This window comes from Betta splendens, chromosome 15 (assembly GCF_900634795.4).
Source record: "Betta splendens chromosome 15, fBetSpl5.4, whole genome shotgun sequence".
NCBI classification, from domain to species: Eukaryota; Metazoa; Chordata; class Actinopteri; order Anabantiformes; family Osphronemidae; genus Betta; species Betta splendens.
This window is the reverse complement of record NC_040895.2, coordinates 14,118,633-14,139,806: the sequence shown is the minus strand read 5'-3', so window position 1 is coordinate 14,139,806 and position 21,174 is coordinate 14,118,633. Positions and strand designations below refer to the sequence as shown.

General features: G+C 46.5%; 2 protein-coding genes across 5 annotated transcripts; both read left to right on the top strand.

Moving 5' to 3' along the window:
- Positions 1-76: 76 nt before the first annotated feature.
- On the top strand, positions 77-12,520 carry pibf1 (progesterone immunomodulatory binding factor 1). Of its 4 annotated transcripts, XR_008692584.1 has the most exons (20): positions 77-337; positions 469-569; positions 721-919; positions 1,002-1,121; positions 1,326-1,459; positions 1,716-1,824; positions 1,916-2,035; positions 2,127-2,188; positions 2,301-2,426; positions 2,698-2,796; positions 6,358-6,523; positions 7,085-7,235; positions 7,505-7,595; positions 7,802-7,904; positions 9,178-9,308; positions 10,359-10,443; positions 11,461-11,637; positions 11,827-11,932; positions 12,035-12,068; positions 12,185-12,520. XR_008692584.1 is itself a non-coding variant. In XM_055502541.1 (18 exons), the coding sequence occupies exons 1-18, from the start codon at positions 77-79 to the stop codon at positions 11,878-11,880; spliced, it is 2,289 nt and encodes a 762-aa protein (XP_055358516.1). In that variant the 3' UTR covers positions 11,881-11,984. The 4 variants fall into 4 exon arrangements, 2 of the variants coding, with proteins under 2 accessions (XP_055358516.1, XP_029030972.1); XR_003788346.3 differs by lacking the exon at positions 12,035-12,068 and having other exon boundaries at positions 12,185-12,519; XM_055502541.1 differs by lacking the exons at positions 12,035-12,068; positions 12,185-12,520 and having other exon boundaries at positions 11,827-11,984.
- A 663-nt stretch (positions 12,521-13,183) lies between these two features.
- LOC114870486 (Krueppel-like factor 5) lies at positions 13,184-21,080 on the top strand. Its single transcript, XM_029175140.3, has 4 exons — positions 13,184-13,670; positions 14,535-15,639; positions 16,792-16,851; positions 19,050-21,080. Exons 1-4 carry the CDS (start codon positions 13,251-13,253, stop codon positions 19,226-19,228), a joined length of 1,764 nt encoding a protein of 587 aa, XP_029030973.1. The 5' UTR covers positions 13,184-13,250; the 3' UTR covers positions 19,229-21,080.
- Positions 21,081-21,174: the final 94 nt, after the last annotated feature.

The window sequence follows — 21,174 nt, the reverse complement described above, 5'->3', positions numbered from 1 at the left end:
GTAACTCCCTCTTCAGCCTTTTTTTAACGATATTTGCCACAAGAAAGAACCAAATTCTGGATCGCAGCGGGACAAAATGCCTCCGAAGAAGCACCAGACGAAAACAGCCAACGTCTCCAGCTCCCTGGACCTGGAGTCGGAGGACATCAGCCTGGAGACAACCGTGCCCACCACCGAGGACGTCTCCTCGTCGGACGAGCAGAAGGGCGCCTCCCAAAAGGTGACCCGCCAGCTGATCGAGCGGAAGGAGCTGCTGCACAACGTCCAGCTGTTAAAAATCGAGCTTTCTCAGAAGAACCTTGTTATAGACAACATGAAGGCGGACCATATGTCTAAGGTAAGAGGAACGAGGTGCTGCACTGTCCGAGGGAGACGATTCACACGTTTAAGGATCTGCTTATCACCTTGTAAGAATAACTGTCTGCTGCAGTTAATACAGTTATAATAACGTTGTTGTGCATATATCAGATTGAGGAACTGGAGGAGAAACTAAATGATGCTCTACACCAGAAACAAGTGCTGGCTCTGAGACTGGACAGCCAACTTAAAATTGCTCAGGAGGAGAACAGGTAAGAAAGGAATAGAGGATTCAACAATACTGACCTACTGAAAGGCTTTCTGCTGTTCATGTTGCTGAAGATAGTACTAATTGTCTAGTTGTAATCATTGAGTTGCTAAGCAGACGTGTGCCCTATTCTAACATATAGCAATCCTCTCCAGGAAGCAGCAGGGTCTGCGTAAGCAGGAGATGGATGCCATCCTGCTCAGGCAGCAGCAGCTGGAGGAGACCAACCGACACCTGTGTGAGAAGGCCGGAGAGCTGCGGCGGTCTCTGAGGGATTTAGATATCTCCCAGGACAGGTACCACGAGCTGCGCGACCTCCCTGAGGAGAAGCTCTCTATACAGGAATATGTAGCTGTGAGTATGCTTTGCGTCCCTGAAAACAAAGAAAGGACAAGAAGTCCACCCTGAAGGCTCCAACTCTGCGCTGTGTCATCAGATGCGTTTCTACGAGGTGGTGACTCCTCTGCGGGGTCAGGTAGCTGAGCTTAGTGTGAAGAGAGGAAGTTTGACTGAAGACCTGGATACACACAGAACCCAGATGAAGGCTTTGATGGAGGTACAACAAAACAAGTTGAATTCTGTTCTATTTCTTTGTCAGTTGCTGTTTTCCCTGTCGTCTGTATGTAAAGTTGCCAGTACAGTGTCACGCTCTCCTAATAAATTTTATAACTAATTAATTTAACATTAGCTTTTCCTTTTCATGCTGGTACTACTGCCTGTTGTCAACCGCACGTAACACAGATGTTGTGTGTCTCCACAGAGCTATGAGGAGGAGCGTCGGCTGCGTACGGAGCTGGAGCTGAGGAGCCAGAGACTGACCTTAGAACTAGCTGATACCAAGCAGCAGATTCAAGAAGGAGACTATCGTCGTGAAAACTACCCCAACGTTAAACGGTGTGTTTATGTGACAGTACAAGAGCGACCCCCTTTATGTTATTTAAAGACTTGTATGTTGTAATAGATTTGATTGCATCTATTACGTATTTAAGCTATAACATAGGATTTGTTAGCCAAAGGTCTTTACAGTAGGTTTATTTAGTATATTGTTTCGTGTCTGATTACTTTTATTAATAGTTTATATACCCGCCCAGTGATATACAGTGTATCATTACATACAAATGTTGTTAAACCTTTACTCTGTGGTTTACAGTGAGCGTGACAACTTTGAAGCAGAACTGAAGGAACTGAAGAGGAGGTTGGAGACGTTAGATTTGAGTCACACAGCTCTGACCAGGGAGAGAGACACCCTCAGAAAAGAGGTCCTTCACACACATCTACAGAAATTCCCTTTATATTTTGTCTTCTCAACGCTAATTGAAAACTCTGTTTTGTTCCCTTCTTGTCCTGCAGGTGGCGATATTGCAGCAGTCAGTGAGTCTCCTGCAGAAAGACAAGGAGTACCTGCACAGGCAGAACATGGAGCTAAATGTGCGCTGTGCACATGAAGAAGATCGCCTGGAGCGACTGCAGGTTCACACAGTTGATCACCTTGTCCTTCATTCAGGACAAAAGGATTTCAGTCTGTCGAAAGGGATTATGTAATTTTGTTCTTGTGATTCAGGTGCAATTAGAAGACACTAAGAAGGCCAGAGAAGATGCCTATGAAAAATATGTAGCATCCAGGTTGGGCTTGTACACTAGTCACGGGCATTCACAGTGCCAGAATTGCTTTGTTTATTTTTCTGCATGTTAAAACAGCCTCTAAGGATCTATTCACATTTTATTTACACCACAGAGACCACTATAAATCAGAGTATGAGGCCAAGTTGAGAGAGGAGCTGGAGAACATCAGACTGAAAACCTGTCAGGAGATAGACAACCTCCAGAGAACCTCCAGGGAGATGTATGAGAGGGAGAACAGGTATGAGTGATTTTAAATGAATCTTAATAAATACGTCCAAACGCATTTTGTTAACATGCCTGTGAATTACTAATCAGCTAACCAGTTTTTACACCAGAATTTTACCACTGGTTTTGTTTATTAAGAAACAAAAGCAATGTTATGACATTCATTAGGTACAACTGAAAGCGGATGAGGCCTTTGATGCTGTTCCTTCTTCGGACTGTTTTTATGAAACACTTTCTGGAAATGTATGTGGGATTTTTAAAATTTCCTCTGTGTATTCAACCAGAAACCTGCGTGAGGCAAGAGACAATGCTGTTTTGGAGAAGGACAGAGCAGTGGCTACAGAGAAAGACATCCAGTCCAGATATGACCAGCTGCTGGAACAGTGAGTTTCACTATCACAGGTGTCTAGAATGACCCCAACCAACTTGTTATTATGTCAACATTAAGTTACACATAACACTTAAAGATGAACTACTGCTTTTTATTTTAATACAAATCTCCCAAAAGTTCTTATTCACTATGATGGTGGGATGAAACAGTCTGACCCCAACTGCTGCATTAGGTCACAGCAGGTCACAGTCGGTCGCATGTCAGAGAAAGTTATGGAACTTTACCTGAGGGCAACTGTTAAACTGTCAACAATAATTTAGGCCAGTTGGTGCAGTTTTTTTGGTAAAGGTTAACAACATCATATTTCAAATTCATTTCCTAACTGCACCAGCGAATCAGCGAAGGAGAAGGCATGTGGTTAACAAAGCGCAGCTAAAGTGGTGTGCTGTGAGATAATACTCCACTTCAATTCCTAACATTTTCCCTCAAAGCTGCAAACTTGTTCTTGCTCTGATAGCGACGTGTGAACCAGCAGCCATCTGTCATTAGCGCATGCTGTGGGAGCGGCAGGTCTTTGGTGGCTGTGGTTTACCATCTCTTGCTAAAGATCACATGAAAACTTTGCTCTAGCGCAAGAATTAGAAGGTCGCGCAGAGGTCAGGGTTCCCAGAATATCGGTTTCGTACTAACGTACTAAGGTACAGCTCAGTGCTGCCTGTTTGTTTTTTTAGGTGTAGTTGTTGTGCTGCATTGTAGTCATTTCCACACTTACTGTTAGTGATTAGTGTCACATTGCGAGTCCCTATTGTAAAACGGGGCCTCTGGGTTAAGGCCTTGCTGGTTTCAAATCTTGCATTAACAATTCAACATATATTCTGAGCCATACCACGCATGCGCACACGCACACACACACACACACACACGCACACACAAAAAATAGTCACTCCTTATTTACAGTATGTCACTTGTCTCATTAAGGGTCACAGGGTCGACACAGACAAACAGCCAGCCGCGCTCATATTCACACCAAGGAGCGATTCAGAGTCATTTGTCAACTTAACTGCATGTCTTTGGATTGTGGGAGGAACCACAAAGTGAGAACATGCCCATGGGTTTAAAGTGATCTATCCCTTCTCACTGTGAGTGCTGCACTGGACTGCACTGATTTTGAGTGACTGAGTTTTTGCCTATGAAATGTTTGTTTTATAGTGACAAAATATTATTTCTTAGTCTAATTTGAATCAAGGCCAGGCTAAAAACGAAACCCTTTGGGTACATTTGTACAGTCAGACAGCACTAATTACTTCTTTCAAAATGAAAATACTATTAAATCAACAGATTTCTAAAACAGTTTCAAAACACTAATCAGTGACGTGCGTGAGGTTCATGGCTGGTGAGTCCTCCGGAGTCAGATTTGTACAATTATATAATAATAACTTAGGAGTGTATTTTTCACTGTTTAATTGGCAGAATGAATATTACTACTGGTCACGATTCATTCATTCTTATCTCACCTAAAAGAACAGATTTGGTCTTGAAGGAACATAGCTTTTATAGCAGTAAGAGACCTGTAGCCTCCATGTATTCTTCACACTTCATACTCAAAAGTATGAGGTGTAAATGTTCAATTTTGACCCTAAGTGAAGTTTTAAGTGGTTTTTAAAACTTTAAATTCTGCTTTAATCAGTTTTACAGGTTTGCTCTTCATTAGAATTACAGAAAAGTAATTATGTCACAAAAACGTTGAAACACTTTGGTTGTATAGGTTGTACAAATTCATGGTGTAGAATAAATCTGTCTGTGGGCAGCAAACATTATACTGGGGACAAGCTGTGAAACAGAAACAGATACTTCAGCCCATTTACAAACAGTTTCAGCATCGGGGCTGAAACTGCAATCGTTGCTGCCACACTTCCGGTTTCTTGCCATACTAGATCAGGTAATGCGCAAATTCAGCTCTATTTACTCAGGAAACTGTTAAGATACAGAAATTGACATTACAAAGAAAAAATATATTTTATAATGACAAAAATAATTTTTATTTTGTTATTTATGTCTACCATGACCCCATATCAGTCACACTGATTGCATCAAAGTGTATGTTTCAGTACATTTTAAACTTTGTGTGTTGTGAGAACTGCTCACATCCACAGCAGCAGCAGCAGTATTGCTGTCCTGGGTTACTACCACATACCAGTCATTTCTCTAGATCCAACGCACCAGTTGTTGGTCTTTCCATACATGCTTCACTCTCACTTGCACACTATCTCTATGCTACGATCACATTCCCTCTCTGCGTCCCATCGCAAGCCAGCAACGACAGATGCTAGCCACAAGCCCTTAACCCCTAACCCTCGGCATGCCCCTATTTTTGGGGCAAAGAATGAGGCGGACAAGCTTGAAATGGCGTCAGATGGTTGAAGCACAGAGGGTCAGCATGAATTCAGCCGAATGCTTGTTATGGTGATCAGTTCCTTCTTTTTTAGGGGCAATTTGTATTTAGAGTGTAACGAGCATTAATAAAAGAAGACGTAAAATGTCCACCATGTGTACATGTCTGTCACTGTGCACCCACGGCTCAGGCTTGTGCTCTATGGATGATGAAATTCTATCGGGTCAGCTGTAATCGAGTTATTAATATTTTCCAGCCAACTAGCATGGCTCGATAGCCTGTGTGTGTGAGCTCAAACGCTGCCTGAGAAAACACGAAATCCACTGCCTGATCGTGTTTTGCCCTTTGGGCTACACATAAATTTCATTGTTTCATAACATAAAGTTGATTGGCGTCGAGTCAATTGTTTTGTTTGTAAATGATCTGATAGTAATGAAGGAAGCCTCTGACACTCTAGCACAAAGTCCCGTAGCACAAAGCAGTGACATTAAGTTCCAAAGTGCTTTTTGAAACGCAACTGATCAGACCATAAGTTTGAAAAGTAGACAAAGAGAGAACAGTTGAGGAAAGAAAGGTTAACCCGTCACTGTGTTACAGTTGGTGAAGGGTCTAGAGAAATGATTATCACAGGTTTCATGTGCTTGGGTGCATCCTGTGTCTATTGGTTTGTTGTTTATGTGTACTTTAAAAAGGCATGTAGATCGCTATGTACTCAGGTTTTCTTAAGGACAAGATGTCAACTTATTGTTTATGTGATGCGGCTTTGATGTTATGAATACCTGTAATTGTGTCATGTAAAAACTGAAACCGTAGACTATGTTCTGTCTCTCTCTTTTTAATTACCACGCACAAAACACCTTTCTCCGGCTGCCAACTGCTATCATCAAAGATCAAACAAGGCCAAACATTGCTGCAAGCTCCAGTGAGAAATACTCAAATGATTTAGGACTTGGGTTTCCTGCTTGGTGACCTACTAATACTGTAGTTCTTGTGCTTTCAGGTGAAGCTATTGTACATGCTGTACCAAATAATCTCTTCCTTGCCAATGCCAAAACACACTTGAAATGTTCAATCTTATGTGTGTTTTGACATTGGCAAGGAATGAAATTAAATCTAAGATCAACATGAAGCCCAGAGAATATATGACTTCTCTTACTGCTAGCACACCTACTCACAGATGCATGTGCTGGCGTGCATGCGTGCACGTCTCCATCTACGCAGGTTTCGTCAGCTCCAGCTGGGTACCGACAGCCGGGTGGCAGAACTGTCCAATCAGGCCAAGCTGCACTCCTTCGAGGCCGAGCGCGCTCAGATGGTGAAGGAGGAGACGGCCAAGGCCCTGGCCCAGTGCCAGGTGGAGTGTGAGAAACAACAGAAGAAGCTGGAGGTAATGTAAACAAAATGACATGTTACACGTAGACCTACAGCCCATTAGACAGTCCATCTGGTCTTCCTGATATGCCTTGCATCCGTGTTTGCACAGATCTTCCCTTTTTCACCATTTTGAGTTAAAATGAAAGGTTTTAAGATCCTTCACTAATTAATATTAAGTCCTTGACTAATTGATATTATGAAAGCAAGGCAGAGCAAATAATTGATGTAAACGAGAAAACTGAAATTGTTCCACTGATGCTTGGAACCATATTTCTTTATTTAATGAACATTTTTCAGGAATCAGTCTTTGTACGTCTGTCCCCAGGCTCCAATCTTATCTCTGTTCAACGTAACACGCCCATTAATATGACAAGTTAATTGCAGAGATTGCTTCCAATGTCTCCATGCACTTAGGTGATTATTACATGGTCTGATAATTGATTGCAAATGAACATTTGAATGTTTTTTTCACTGTCTGAAAGTTATCTGCCTTACCTTCCTACCTATAAATTTAATATTTACATAAAGATTGGCTTTACACTGGGGTTTTTTTTGTTAATCGTCTGTCCCTCAGCTCCTTACTCAGGAGTTTTACAGGCTGCAGACATCCTCGGAGAAGCAGGTCGCAGAGTTGCAAGCTCGAACTGTCCAGCAGGCAACTCAGCTTGAGACGTATGAAAAGCTGGAGCAAGAGTTGGACCACATCACCATGCAGGCAGCTGAAAGTAAGAGCAGACTGTTAGCTCTATAATAACCACTACAGGACTTATACACACTGAATTCAATGGGATCATCATTGTAAGGAATCTGTCAGATGTCGGAAGCAGTAGCATTAGTTATTGTTACAGTAGAGGTGTGATCATAAGCCTAGTGAATGGATTAGAAGCAGAATTATAGTATTATCGCTTTGCTCCACGAAATGTACAAACGTCTGATGCAAAAGCTGCTGATTGCCATATGTATAGACAGTATTTGTGTTTCTGTCTGTTGCCAGTTGAGAATGAAGAGGAGGCAGAGAGAGTTTTGTTCTCATACGGCTACGGAGCAAACGTTCCCACAACAGCCAAAAGACGGCTGAAACAGAGGTAAAGAGCAAATGGATTTTATTCATGTAAAATACTGTGCACCTTTTACATATGCGGCTCAGTTCTGCAGCCCCAAACCAGAATCGATTCCAACGCTTATGGTCACAGATGCTGTCAGAGAAACAACAAACTAGTAGAAACTTGTTGGTGTTGTCACGTTTTGGAATTTCTTAAGTTGTGTTTGTGTTTGTGCGGCTGTGGGATAGCGTACACCTGGCCCGCAGGGTTCTGCAGCTCGAGAGGCAGAACACATCGCTGAGGAGGGAGCTGGATAGAACCAAGTCACAGACAGGACAAATATCCCAAGAGGTACACACACACACACATGCAGATGTGCGCAACATCAAGGTGAATATCATTATTGACTTCAAGTTCAATTTAATGGGAAAAAAAGTTGCATAACTTAAGTCAGCGACGCAAGTCAGCGCCGGTACTACACAACAAAACAGATTAACCATAGCAACTCACACTAGCGTCATTTACCCGATTCTATCAAAGTGATAATGATTTATATGGACTGCTTTTTCACTTGTGTGGTAGGAGGACACAGCCAATGTCACTAAATCATTTTCCTCTTATCTGCAGATGTTATTTGATACTATTAGGGGCAGTGACTAGAGCAGATGACATGATTCTCCTCAAAGGCTGTGCCGTCCAGGCATCAATCCTGGAGGGGAAAAATACAAACAAAAATACGCATTGCACTTTGGCCTTTGCTCGTCAAGAGCAACCTTTGATGCTACATTGATGCTTAAACAATGGCGGCGGCGAATTCTTTAGTCTTCCTTTAAATTCCTGGTGGTGACAGGTTGCTTGAGAAAACACAGCTCTTGACAGAGAAACAAGTTCCATGTCTTAGTATCTGTCACATCTGTTGACTCTGGGAATCCATACTGAGAACGGCTCACAACAATTGCCTTCAACAATCATCGAGACCTTTGTTGTGTTTGGCAGAACAGGTTGCAAGTGTGTACAGTGCTCTGCGTGTAATTCTGGGTGTGCGTCTACTGTCTGTGCATGCTGTGGGTGAAGGCACGTGTCCACCACTCACGTTGGGATGCTACGAGTCCTCCAGTAAGGTTTGAAATCGTTAGAATGACAGCGGTGCGAGCCAACCTCTGCTGCATTTCCACCGCCTTACTATAATTCAAAGGTGGAGCGATTGCGCAAGGTAGATTATATAGGCTGGGTAGGTTAGACAGTAAATAAACCGGTCATTCTATTCTCAGCTGTCACTGACTGCCACTTGTCTGGAATACTTTATGATTCATTAAGTATGAAAGGAAAGGGTGAAAAATGACTCTTCGCATTCACTATAAAAACGAAAGGGTGTTACCCATTTAACCACCCACACGTACTGACTAACCATTGTCCCCAGCCTCCCACCCAGTTCCACTCACCTCTGGCAGGCTGTAAAATGGTTTAATGTGTAACAGCATAACTTTACCCAGGCTTTCACAGGTTTTGAGCATGATTAAAAACAAAAGTGTGTTAAGCATAATCTATGCAAAAACAGAATCCACAAAATCCACATTTTTGTAAAGGTTTCCTGCAGAACGCACGCATTTGCTTTGTTTTTCAGCTGTCGTCAGCCAACCAGCTGCTCCAGCAGGCGCAGCAGCCCTATAGCTACCTGATTGAAACGGTGAAACAAAGGGACGCGCAGATCGGCACACTGAAGGAACGCATCGCCTCGCTGGAGGACGACGTCAGGTACATGTGCAGGAACATGCCTCCCTACACAAGAATGTGCTCTGCCAAAATGCCAATCGCCTCACATTATTTTTAATTGAAGCCCATTAGATCGCCCGCCTCACCTGCCAAATCTTTAGACAGTGTTAATTTCATTTGTTAGCTTTTGCATCATGTAATTTACTCATCACGGCACTGGGCGATATGTTCCCACCCTTGGGCGGCTTCTGCTTTATCCCTTTTTCCTTTTGTCTTCTAGTGTTCCTCCCACATTTAGTTGATTCAGCTTCAAATCCATATGAATACAACTTTGTTTTGTTTTACACCAGCACATGAACAGCTTCCTGGCACTGAACTAAATCCCTTTAGTCCCCCTCTGTACATTAACTTGAGAAATATGCAGACTGGTTTTCTCTTGCTGCTCGCTATCAGTGAGGACTCACCTGGGGCATATGAAGAATTATGTAAAAATGCTATGCAGGTTTCCATCTGACATGTCTAACAGGAGACACAGACAATGGGAGATTTGCTTTATCTAGTGCATCCATCTTAAGGGTTAATTGCACCTTGTTTGTTTGGTGATATTCAGGATTCACGTGGCTCAGAACAGCTGATACAAGTGTCTCAGAACAGGCAGGTCTCAGGCTTTTTGCCATAGCTCTCAGTTAAAACTCAAGTGTTTCAAAGAACCCTTACAAGCTCCTGCTTGTGTGTATCACAGCTTCAGGAAAAAACACTCGCAGCGTACTCTAGAACATTTTGAGATCTCTCACCAGATATGAGGCTCATAAGTGTTTAAGCATTTAAATGCATTTTATTATGCCATGTATTTTAGAAATACTAGGCTTGTAAAGCTCAGGCTTTAATTTAGTGCTCCTTGAATCAGGGATTTCTACTATGTGTACTAAAATACTTCATTCTTCCCTATACCTGCACAAGCACAAATTAATCATGAGCATTGCACAATTTGCACTATCTTGAAATTATCTGACCTACAATTAAGTCAACATTGCAGTGAATAATGTTATGTTTCCATCTGCTCTCTGTGCCTGTTGTGTGGTGTAACTTCAGTTCTCTGAGGAAAGAGAGGAATTCTCTGCAGCAGGTGAAGAACGACATGGCGGCCGATCTAGAGCGTCTCCTTAGCCATCGAGAGGTACTTAACAGTGGGGACAAATTACGAGATAGAAGTTCTCTCATTTCTATCACGACTTTCTACATCATTAAACGCCTTCGTTTTTCTGACAACACATAAAAATACGCATTATATGCATATGCAAATTGTAGTGACAATTTTTCCACAAAGTTCAGTCCCTTAGTGACATTGATGCTGAGGTGAAGATGCTCATTGGAAGTAATAACCATCAGCTTAAATAAAATTTAGACCAATATAAATATACATAACAATCTGAAATTAAACTAACAAAATGACCCCTACAAATATAACTAAATGTAAACAACACAAAACAGAATTTAATATTTTAGTATTATTGGTTATTAAAATTGTTCTTATTATTAGTCTTATCAGTGCAGCTCTACTTGCTGTAATAAAAATGCCCACGCATTTGATATTCAAATCAGACAAGTTGTTGCACCACGTTGCAATATTTCCTTCAAGATTGCATGTGCTCGTATGTGCGTGCATGCGGCTATATATCCCCCAGCCGTTTGCTGCGTGAACTATGTGCTCTGTCATAGACAGCTGTTCCTCTGCTTGGCTGTTTGGGATGTCACCAGGGTGTGTGTGTGTGTGTGTGTGTGTGTGTGTGTGTGTGTGTGTGTGTGTGTGTGTGTGTGTGTGTGTGTGTGTGTGTGTGTGTGTGTGACATGCCAGAGCTCATGTCCTCAGGGGTGATAAATAGAACCGTGAAATGGCCCGGAGTCCTCCGCCCTGCCAAGCTACAGACCCTTGAGCTTGTTTAGCTTATTGCAAGTCGCCCCATAGTTGGACTTCAGGTGGCGGCCTGTGGAACAAGGAGAGCATGTCACCAGAAAGCAGCAATAAAAGTTCTGAAAACATTTATTTTACAGCAAACGTTATACATATAAACTTAAAGGTATTATCAAATTTGGATTTCTGATCTCTTCATACCTGGTTATATCTCGTAAAGATTCCTGTTTATTGTTTCTCTTCGATTCTCATCCTAACTTTATGATCTGTGTGATTGTGCAGGAGTTAGCTGTGATGAAGCAGGTCCTGATCAGCATGAGATCCAGACAGGGAGATGCGCTAAACCTGTTGGAAGCAAACAGTGGTGCAATCAAGGGCTCTGGTGCAGGAAAGCACCAGTCCAAACGGATCAACAGGACCGAAGAAGAGTCGCCAAACAAACCCAAACCCACTGTGTTCGTAAGTGTCTGACGTGGCAACGCCCTTGAATGAGTCACACCAGCTTAACCTGCCTGGACAGAAGCTCACACAAAGGTCGACAGGAAGTGATCAATTGCCTTTCTGTCGTTTTGTTCCACGTCAGCTTTTGCTGCAGCTCATACTTTTATGAGCATGAGTTTTTAACCTCTACCTCTCCTTCATTTACAGACCAAGAAAGATGTTCCTGATTGGTACCAAAAGCTGAAGCAGAGGCCTAAATGAACATTTATCTTTCTACTGGTGCTATTGATTCTTACTCAGGACTCCAAGAGTTGTACGTTTCATCAAGGGGCTGTTACTTTCAGCTTTTAAATTATGAACTGTTACTGTTGTCTGAGTGTTTTCTTGATCTCATCCTTGGTTACATATCGTTCAGAGAGGATAAATGCTACTCTGGCCTAGAACCAGAGGTAAAATCTTCCACAGGGTACACATTCCTTAATAACCGACTGCCCAAAAATTCCTGTTTCTTGGCAGTGGTCTCTTTTATTAGGTCTGTCTATCATTATTTCCTCATCTTTTCCAGGTTTGCAGATACTGATGGCTACAGATAAAAACAATGCAGGAGCCTTTTATTTGCACAAGCTGAAGCTTCTTCGACTTTAAAAAACAAATGTTTTTCCATGTTATCATTACGTGGACAGTGAATATTGTATAGCTACTTTATACCTTGCTATATTTGTCTTTTTGATCCAGTTCTTTTTCTGGATGTACCAATAAAACTTCCCAGTCCACCATATTGTTCATGAAATAACCAGAACATGTAGTACCACATGATTCGTATGTCTGGTATTATTTCTCTCAGATATCGCTTAAGGTATTTTCTAGAATAAACTGCTTCATAAACAAATTAAATGTGATCTTTTGTTCTATGCAAATAATGACTGTCCCCATTACTGTGGAGGAGCATAGACCACTGTGCTTTTGGTAACTTGTGCAAATGGGAAGCACCATCTGTTTCACCGTGCAGTGCTGTTCTGGTAAATTATTTAAAATGCCTCACTATAGTGTAAGTAGCCTTTAGTTGATGTGTTGTAATGGAATGTAATTTTAAAGGCTCAGCACAGACAAAATGCACATTAGAGCAAATATCAAGAGAAAATAATGCAACACAGCCCGTAAAACACTACATTCATGTATTTTTACCCTACATAATACTCGCATAGTCACTACTAATATTTCTGAGGCACATGTTTTGATTTCTTTATCGGACAGCTTTAAGTTCCACTGTAGATGGATGTAGACAACCATGTAATGCGTGGTTAATAAAGCCACACCTTTACCAGTTGTACGATAGAACTAATGCTTAAACATCAATGAAATAATAGTGCAAATAATTTATAATTCCGCACTTACACTGTGCGAAAACTACACAGGACTTGTTCAACAGTGTATTTCTACACCGTGGGATTATTGTCGTACCACCCTCTCCCGATGAGTTTTTGAAACGCATCGCGTCTGGGAAGCTGTTGCGTGAGTCTCGCCGTCGCTGCCTCTGTGCGTGTGCGTGCGGTGCGAGCGCCGCTGTGCGCACGGTACCACGGCGCTGCTCGCGTATTCAGATGGAGCGCAGGGCGGTGGCCGGTGAATGAATGATCAAAGCCTTTTTAAAGGTTCAGTGGGCGGCGCGTGTTTCTGTATTTACACTGGGCCGCTCCGCCCCGAGAGATAGAAAACTGTCTCCGGGCCGGTGGAGGGATGAAACAAGTGGACGGAGATGCAGCAGACAGCCACGCATCAATAACTCCACGTCGTCGGCTCCGCTCGTCTCCCACTACGCTGTAGCATCCTCTCCGTCTTTGCAAAACAGCACGCACGATCGTTTTGCGGCGCTGCGTCGGAGCTTCATGGCCGCGACCCTCGCGATGAGCGGCGGCGGGCAGGAGGATCCCTTCTACCCGCTGCACAAGGCGACCCTGTCCGTCGGATTCCCCCTGGAGGACTCGGCGTTGTTCGGCTTGGACTGCAAGACCGCGGACGCGGACAAGAACGGGCAGGACGACTACGCACAGGTACGCGCTTAGAGATCGCAGCGCTTTCACGCATTGGTGATGTGTTTCGCTGCGTGGGGCGTGGCAGGCTGGTTCCACATCCAGCTCGCCTCAGACGTCTTGAATTCGGCCGTGGGCCTCGCCGCGCGACGCTCGCCGCTTCGCCGCTTCGCCGCGCCGCGCCGCTCGTCGCCTTCGACCAGCGACCGGGTGCGACGCGACTCCGAGCCGCGTCGTCCGCGCACGCATTCGCCGCATGTTTTCGGTGCCGGCCAGTTGGCCACCAGTTGTTGGGCTCCTCTCGCCAGTCCCCTCTCTACATCACACCACGCGGACAACAACTGACTCCGGCTTTGGACCGCGAGGTCCCGGGGACTCTGTCACCAGTTAACAGGAAACTTGTGCGGGAGAGGCTGGAGGTGCACGCAACAGCTGGAGCCTAGAAATAGCAGTCCATCCCCAGCGCTGCCGCTGCCGCTGCCGGCTGGGACGCATGGGTGTTTCCCGTTCCCTTTCATGCTGCTGTTTCATCCTCGCTCACTTTTATTCCAATTAGATCTTCCATATTTGCATGAATTTCATTATGCTGGGGCTTTAGGGGGGGGGCGGTCCCAGAACGTGGCCTCATATTGGTGGGTTTTTGAGTTCAGCCTTGCAAGCAGAGAGGGAATGTGGCAACTGCCTATTGATAACTACTTGATAAATGTTTCAGCGGTGACTGTCCTATCAAACCTTTGTCTTCTCGAAATAGTGCCCCAGAATAGTTTCAGCGTGACTCACGAGGCTCGCGGAAGTCCGGGTGCATTTTATTCATTCAACGTGCGATTGTAAAATCGGACGCGTCCAATCACACCTTTTCTTTGTGTGTGTTTTGTGCCTTCGCAGCATCAGGCAAAGTGCGAGATGGACCGGTACCTCTCCCCTCAGCCGCTCTCTGCTCCGCATCCGGACGGACAGCCCAAGTCGCACGCGGACGTGGACCCGTTCTTCACCAACGACAGCGCCGGCGCCCCCTACACCCTCAACATGAATCTTTACCTCCCCGACATCACCTACCTGAAGATGGGCCTGTGTCAGCAGGCGCGGCCGCCTCAGCACCACGGCCACGCGGGTCCGGCCCAAATCAAGGCCGAGTCCGACCCGCCGTGCTTCTCGGCCGCCCTGCAGCCGCACTGCCCCAACGCACCGGCCCACGGCCCCATGGAGCCCTCAGCCATAAACATGACGCTAAGAGGCTTACCGGACTTCACCAGTGTTTTCAACCAGTCGGGCGGCAGCCGCGGCGGCGAGCCGGTGCCGGAGGTGTTCGTCAAACAGGAAATGAGCTCACAGTTCGAGCAGCAGGCGCTCCACCACGGCGACGGCGGCGGCTCGCTGTTTCAGCTCCTCACCTCCGGCCTGGACCATCACCACGGGGGCGGCATGGACGCCCAACATCACCACCACCACCACCACCACCACCAGCAGCAGCAGCAGCAGCAGCAGATGCAGCCGCCCGTTTCCACTCTCCACAACGCTTTCCATCATTTGCCCGTAGCTTCATCGGCGTCTCAACAGGAGCAGGCTGCCAAACCCGCGTACTGCGGCCTCGGCGCCGGAGCGTACGCGCATCCTCGCGCTCAGCCCCGCCCCCACTTCCTCCAGCAGCAGGCGCCCTACCTGCCGCCCTCCCCGCCGAGCTCCGAGCCCGGCAGCCCCGACCGGCAGAAGGAGCTGCTCCACACCCTGTCGCCGCCGCCCTCGTACGCCGCCACCATCGCCTCCAAGCTGGCGGGCGGCGCCCCCCGACTGGGCTGCGCCCTGGGAGCGGGCCTCGCCGGGCCCCACGCCGCGGGCCCCACGTCGGGCCCCGGCCCGGGCGCCGTGCTTCCCCGGGCACCTGCAGAGAGCCCGGCTCCGAACCCGGCCCAGACCACCGTGCCCGTCCGCTACAACCGGAGGAACAACCCGGACCTGGAGAAGCGGCGGATCCACCACTGTGATTACCCAGGTTAGCGCTAGCTCAGGGTCGGCCTGTGCTCCCGCGTGCTGGTTCTCGAGAGGATGCTCATTCTTGCGCACGGCTGCGGTCAGGTGGATCTTTGGTCACACACCAAGACCGGCTTCAAGCAAAACAGCTTTATTTTAAGACACCCATGCATTTCTTTGAAATTATATGTTACGTTTTAAATGACTTTCCCAGGCCTATGACTCATGATACGAGCCGCTGCCACGGCAGAGAACACGCTGCCCTGGAATCTGAGTTTTTTGGCAGCGGAGACCATCAATTGCTGCCTTTCAATTAACTGCTTTAAAACCTACTCTGTATATTTATCATCACACCTCAAATGACTCCTGACACTGTGCTGCCTTGAGCTCTCGCACATTGTTGTGGCTTTAAAATCATCGCTGGTATGACTGTGGAATGAAGCATGTGTGGGTGTGTTAATTAGTCAGATAAGTCATTTGATTTGTCCTAAACACACGCACACACTCACACACACACTCACACACACTCAGATTATTTGCATAGAGTCACGGCAGAACCGCTCGCACAGATTAGGTCTTTTGGCTGGTTTACACGCACACTCCAGCCGGCCGATGTGCAGCTACTTGTAGGACATGTAATGTCGACTCGCCTGTGGCGCTGTGTAAAATGGGCTCAAGCGGAGCCTCCCGCAGCGTGTCGCCACACGTCCGGCGTCTTCAGAGGCGCGCACGCGCGCTCCGATTCCCTCGGCTCTGACGCGCGGCCGCCGGAGCTGCTCAGGACCTCGGCTTCGCAGTCACATTTCGCGATTCGCGCGTCATAACTGTGCCATTGTAATTCGCAAACTAGTTTTTGGAAGGGGATTTTGCAACGCTGGACTCAGAACAGCTGAAATGAAGTCAGCGCTAACATAACTTCCTTCCGAACAAACTTCCTTTTCAGAAACCTGAATTTAGGTCGTCTGAGACTTTCTTAAATTCCTTTTTCGAGTGTGTAAGACCAGTTTTGTTGATACTGAACCAACAGTTACTATAGCTCATCACCAGCATGCTCTGTTCCTCATTAGCTCGAATTTCTTGCATACCACGGCTCGGTTTATTGGGTAAATACATATCTGGCACATGCGAATCCTTCGGATTTGAATTAAGCCTTCTGTTTGTGTTTATCTCCCAGGCTGCAAGAAGGTCTACACCAAGTCGTCCCATCTGAAAGCCCACCTCAGGACTCACACGGGTAAGACGTTCCTCTGGTCAATGCAACCTTTTCAACGAGCCCCTTCAAAATAAAATATAAAAACAAAAAACAACCAACGCTGACCCACCAAGTTGTATTTCGGTGTCTGCCCTGGGCACCGTGTTGCTAGGCAGACTGCTGTGCTCTTGGCATGTGTGTGTAAAAGTATCCTACCCCATTCCCATCCTCTGCCCAATATACTATTCCATCAAAAACAGGTGGAAGTGACACAGAGGATGACTCTCGGGCCCATGTGGTGCGTGCGTAGTTCGACGCCCTCTTCTGCGTTTCGATACTTTAAAACTCACGCGCACACGTCTGTCTTCTCGTCCTCCGCCTTCCCCTCGCGCCCGCGTACGAGCCATTAGCTTTTGGACGAGCAGAGTCAACAAACAGGCGCTCAAGGTGTTGGGCCCCACCTAGCTCCAGCTGAGACAACAGAGCCTCGCTCTCTCTCCCCCGGTGTCGGCTCGCCCCTCGCCCATCGGGCCCGACGCGCGTCGCGGTTCCTGCAGTTATTACGAACCACAGGATCAGAGCAGGACGCGGGAAATGTGGATGAAGAAGGAACCTGTGTCCTTTCACCCCCCCCACACACACACACACACACTCGCTCTATTTTTATCTTTGTCTGTTACTCATTCTGTTTCTCTTATTCAGCTGCTTCAGTGCACACTTACACATTCATACACACACAGGCAAGTCCACACACACCTGTCACTAATCTGTATGAGATGATTCCTAATGCGTTTGGGTCCTCGCGGGAGTTCCCACTCTAATCTCCATCAACATCCATTACCCTGATTGTTTGTGTTGCTGTGTGTGTGCGTGCGCTCCGGTACAGTACGTACGAGTGTTTGCGTGTGTTTGTCGGCGTATTATAAGAAACGAGGACGTTCAGTTCAAAGTTGTTGCTTTTTTTTTTTTTTTTCCCTTTTCATTGTGTCTCCTCTTTGTGCTCAGTTTCAGGTGTTAATTTCGTAACAGGATAATTGCGGTTGTTGGTGCGATGCTGATGAGCTCGCTGCACTTGTTTAAAAGACTGGTCTGGCCAAGTTGGGAAAAAAAACACCAGTGGTTTCAGGAGGAGCTACGATACTACAGTAGTACTACTAGTAGTAGTAGTAGTAGTAGTAGTAGTAGTAGTAGTAGTGGGTGCAGTGTCTGTCCTCAAAAACACCAATTGGCACAAACTCTGATAAATCAGCCTGTGTCAAAGGCACAGTTTCAGAACTTTGCCAAAGATTACAAAGAGCAGTCTGATGGATCGTCAGTGTTGTGAGTCTGGCCTGTGTGTTCGCGAGGCTACAATAAATGAGCAGTGAAGGTGGGAGTGTGTTGATTCGGGGCTGCACAAATGCGAAAAAAACCACAAAAAACCATTTACAGCGCAGTTTTCAAGACCAAACATTAAAAGAACGCGTGAAGAAGCGCAGGGGCAGGAATTCCAACACAACAAAGCAGAGAAGCACAAACAGCGTCTGGCCAAATATGTCCCCTGACCAGAATCCAGCGCGTCTGGAGTATTTAAAAGGTGAAGTTAGAGCAACAAAGCCCTCCAGCGAAAGAGGAGCTGAGAGGAGGCGTCTGTGGAGAGCGACAGGACATTTCTGGTGTCGTTCATGCCCCGCAGGAAGTCTGTCATGGAGCATAGAAAGTACCCATACGCACCATCGCATGTGACTAATCAAGGCGCCTGACTATGCAATCATCGGCGTATCTGAGCCACATATTCCCTCACCTCTCATTATGTGTGAGTGAGGGGGGGACGTACAGCACACGTGGCTTGTAACTCTGAGGAACGAGTCCTCGGAGACGCGTCGGACCTGTTCGCGCTGGATTCCTGCGGCCGCAGCCGAGGACGTTTGAGCGTCAGGGGGGGAAAACACACACGCGCGCGTCTGTCGGAGCCGCGGACGCAGCGCGAGCCGCGATCCGTGGGAAAGTGGCGCATTGTGCGCGTTGTGACGACTGTGACAGTGTTATGATTGCACACGCCGTTGGGCAACCTGACTTTTCAGTAAAGCCCGTTTTCCCAGTTCCTCCACCCAACTAACCGTATGAATCACGCGAGCGAGGGAATTAGCCACCGCTTCGATGACAATCAGTGTCACCGGTGTTCACGCGAATGACAAACGCAGCGGCCGCTCAGCAGCTGCACGCATTCAAGCCCTGTCCTTGTCCTTCCTCTCCCGCAGGTGAGAAGCCGTACAAGTGCACGTGGGACAGCTGCGACTGGCGCTTCGCGCGTTCCGACGAGCTGACGCGTCACTTCCGGAAGCACACGGGCGCCAAGCCCTTCCAGTGCGCCGTGTGCTCGCGCTCCTTCTCCCGATCCGACCACCTGGCCCTGCACATGAAGAGACACCAGAACTAGCAGCGGAACGCACGCGCGCATACACGCACTACAAACAAGCAAACAGGAAAAACGACCCAAACACACTAGCGCCGCCTCCACGCACGTGCATTACGAGCCGCCGGATGCGGAGCCACTCGGCGCCACAGCTCCGCCTGCTGCTGCTGACGTCAGCTGGATGAGCCCGCCGAACACGACCCGAACCCAGAGACTGTACATTAACAGGGCCAGAAAACGCAGCTGGTCCCATGACCTTCACACGCGCGTGGAATAAGAAGAAAAATGATAACAATAAGAACGTTGTAGCTCTAAAACATGTTTCCAGTCCATCTGAACTCTTTTGTGCGACTGGGATGAAAGCACTTATCAGTCAACACTTGTAACATTTTGTCTCTGTTAGACATAGAACCGGCTTCAATATTTTTTTCGTAGAAATGAAAAAAAGTTTTGTTTGTAAAACTAGTTAAACCAAATGTCTCTTTAATCATTGGTTTGTTAGCTGCTTTGTAACTGGAATATAATTATTTTTTTTAACCAAGTCCTTCGTTTTGCACTAGAATTGGAAACTCACGTCGGAGCCCTTATTTTTCCGGCGCGTCTCATTCACCACTGGACCGATCATTATCACCGCTGGACTGAATCTCACAAATCGTTGCTGTTCAGATATTAAAAATTGAAGACGTTTATCCTCCGGGGGGGGGGGGGGTTGCAGATGGAGCGGGAAGATTTTAGGTTTCAGACGGAGGAGGCAGAGAGACGACGGAGGAACAGAGGGATGCGGACGGCTGCTGGAGCAGCAATTAGGCCATGAATTATTCAGCCCGTCTTACGGCGGCTCAGCATGTGAGCAGAACCTTTACACTCGTCCTCGGCTCCATTCGGGCGAAACACGAACCAGCTCTAGATGCACCAGAATTCAGCGTCCTCACGATGCCTCTGTTTTGCTTCTTTCAAACGTTTTAACCAAAGTATCCTCTCCTTCACTCATCGACTTCCTGTATTAAGTGCCTCCTGCTGTGTTTCATGTGTTCTCCCTCGGTTGTAGCGGAGCTGGGATCAACCTAGACACTCCTTCAGACACACATGGTGCTGTTTCTATTTCTTAATCGGTTTGGAAAACAAGTCGGTTGACTTTAAATGTCGAGGTGTGCGTTGTTCGTGTCCCCCTGACTTTCAGTGGAGCTCCGGTCGTTCCCACTCTACGCCCCTGAACGCGACTCACTCGCAACCGGGCTCCGTCCGTCAGTCGAACGTGGACACGAGATCTGTTGAAGCGTAGCTATGCATTAGAACTCGGATCTGGACCCCGGTGCATTGTGGTCTCACGCGCAACTGCCTGATGCCCGATGTGTTCACGGACATGCAAATATTGGACAGGAACCGTGCAAACCTACCGACAGATCAGCGTCCAGGTTCATAGTACGACTTAGCCACATCCTATAACTGTATGTGTTCACTGCAGGTAGCGAAAGATAATATAGCACTGTAACGTATCTTGGTAAATCTGACTATTTATTTGATTGTGCTGAGGTGGGGGTTATATCGGATCAGTTTTTCTCCCCAGCAAAAATGCCTTAATGTAAATATATGCACTGTAAATAACTGATTTTTGTTTGTCTTCGTTTGTTTTCCTCTTCTCTTATTATTTTGTAAACAAAAGGGCAAAAAGAGGAAAATGCCCCGCATCCAAAAACATTTGAGCCTTTTATTTGTTCTCGTCGAAGATATTTTGATGCCATTATTTTATATATTGTCTTTCCAACAGCTTATTTTGTAAATCCTTTTTATTTCTTCCATGGTAAACGTTCCAAAGACAAAGGTTGTTTTTCTTCAACTGAGTGAAGCCGATCCAATAAAGTCAACTGACACTTTTTGCAGGTGTGCCTTTGTGCTGTGCTGCTCCTTTACCTGCCGACGACGACTCCCGTGGCTTTCGGGGCTCGCGCTGATGCCTTGCTCGTGGTACC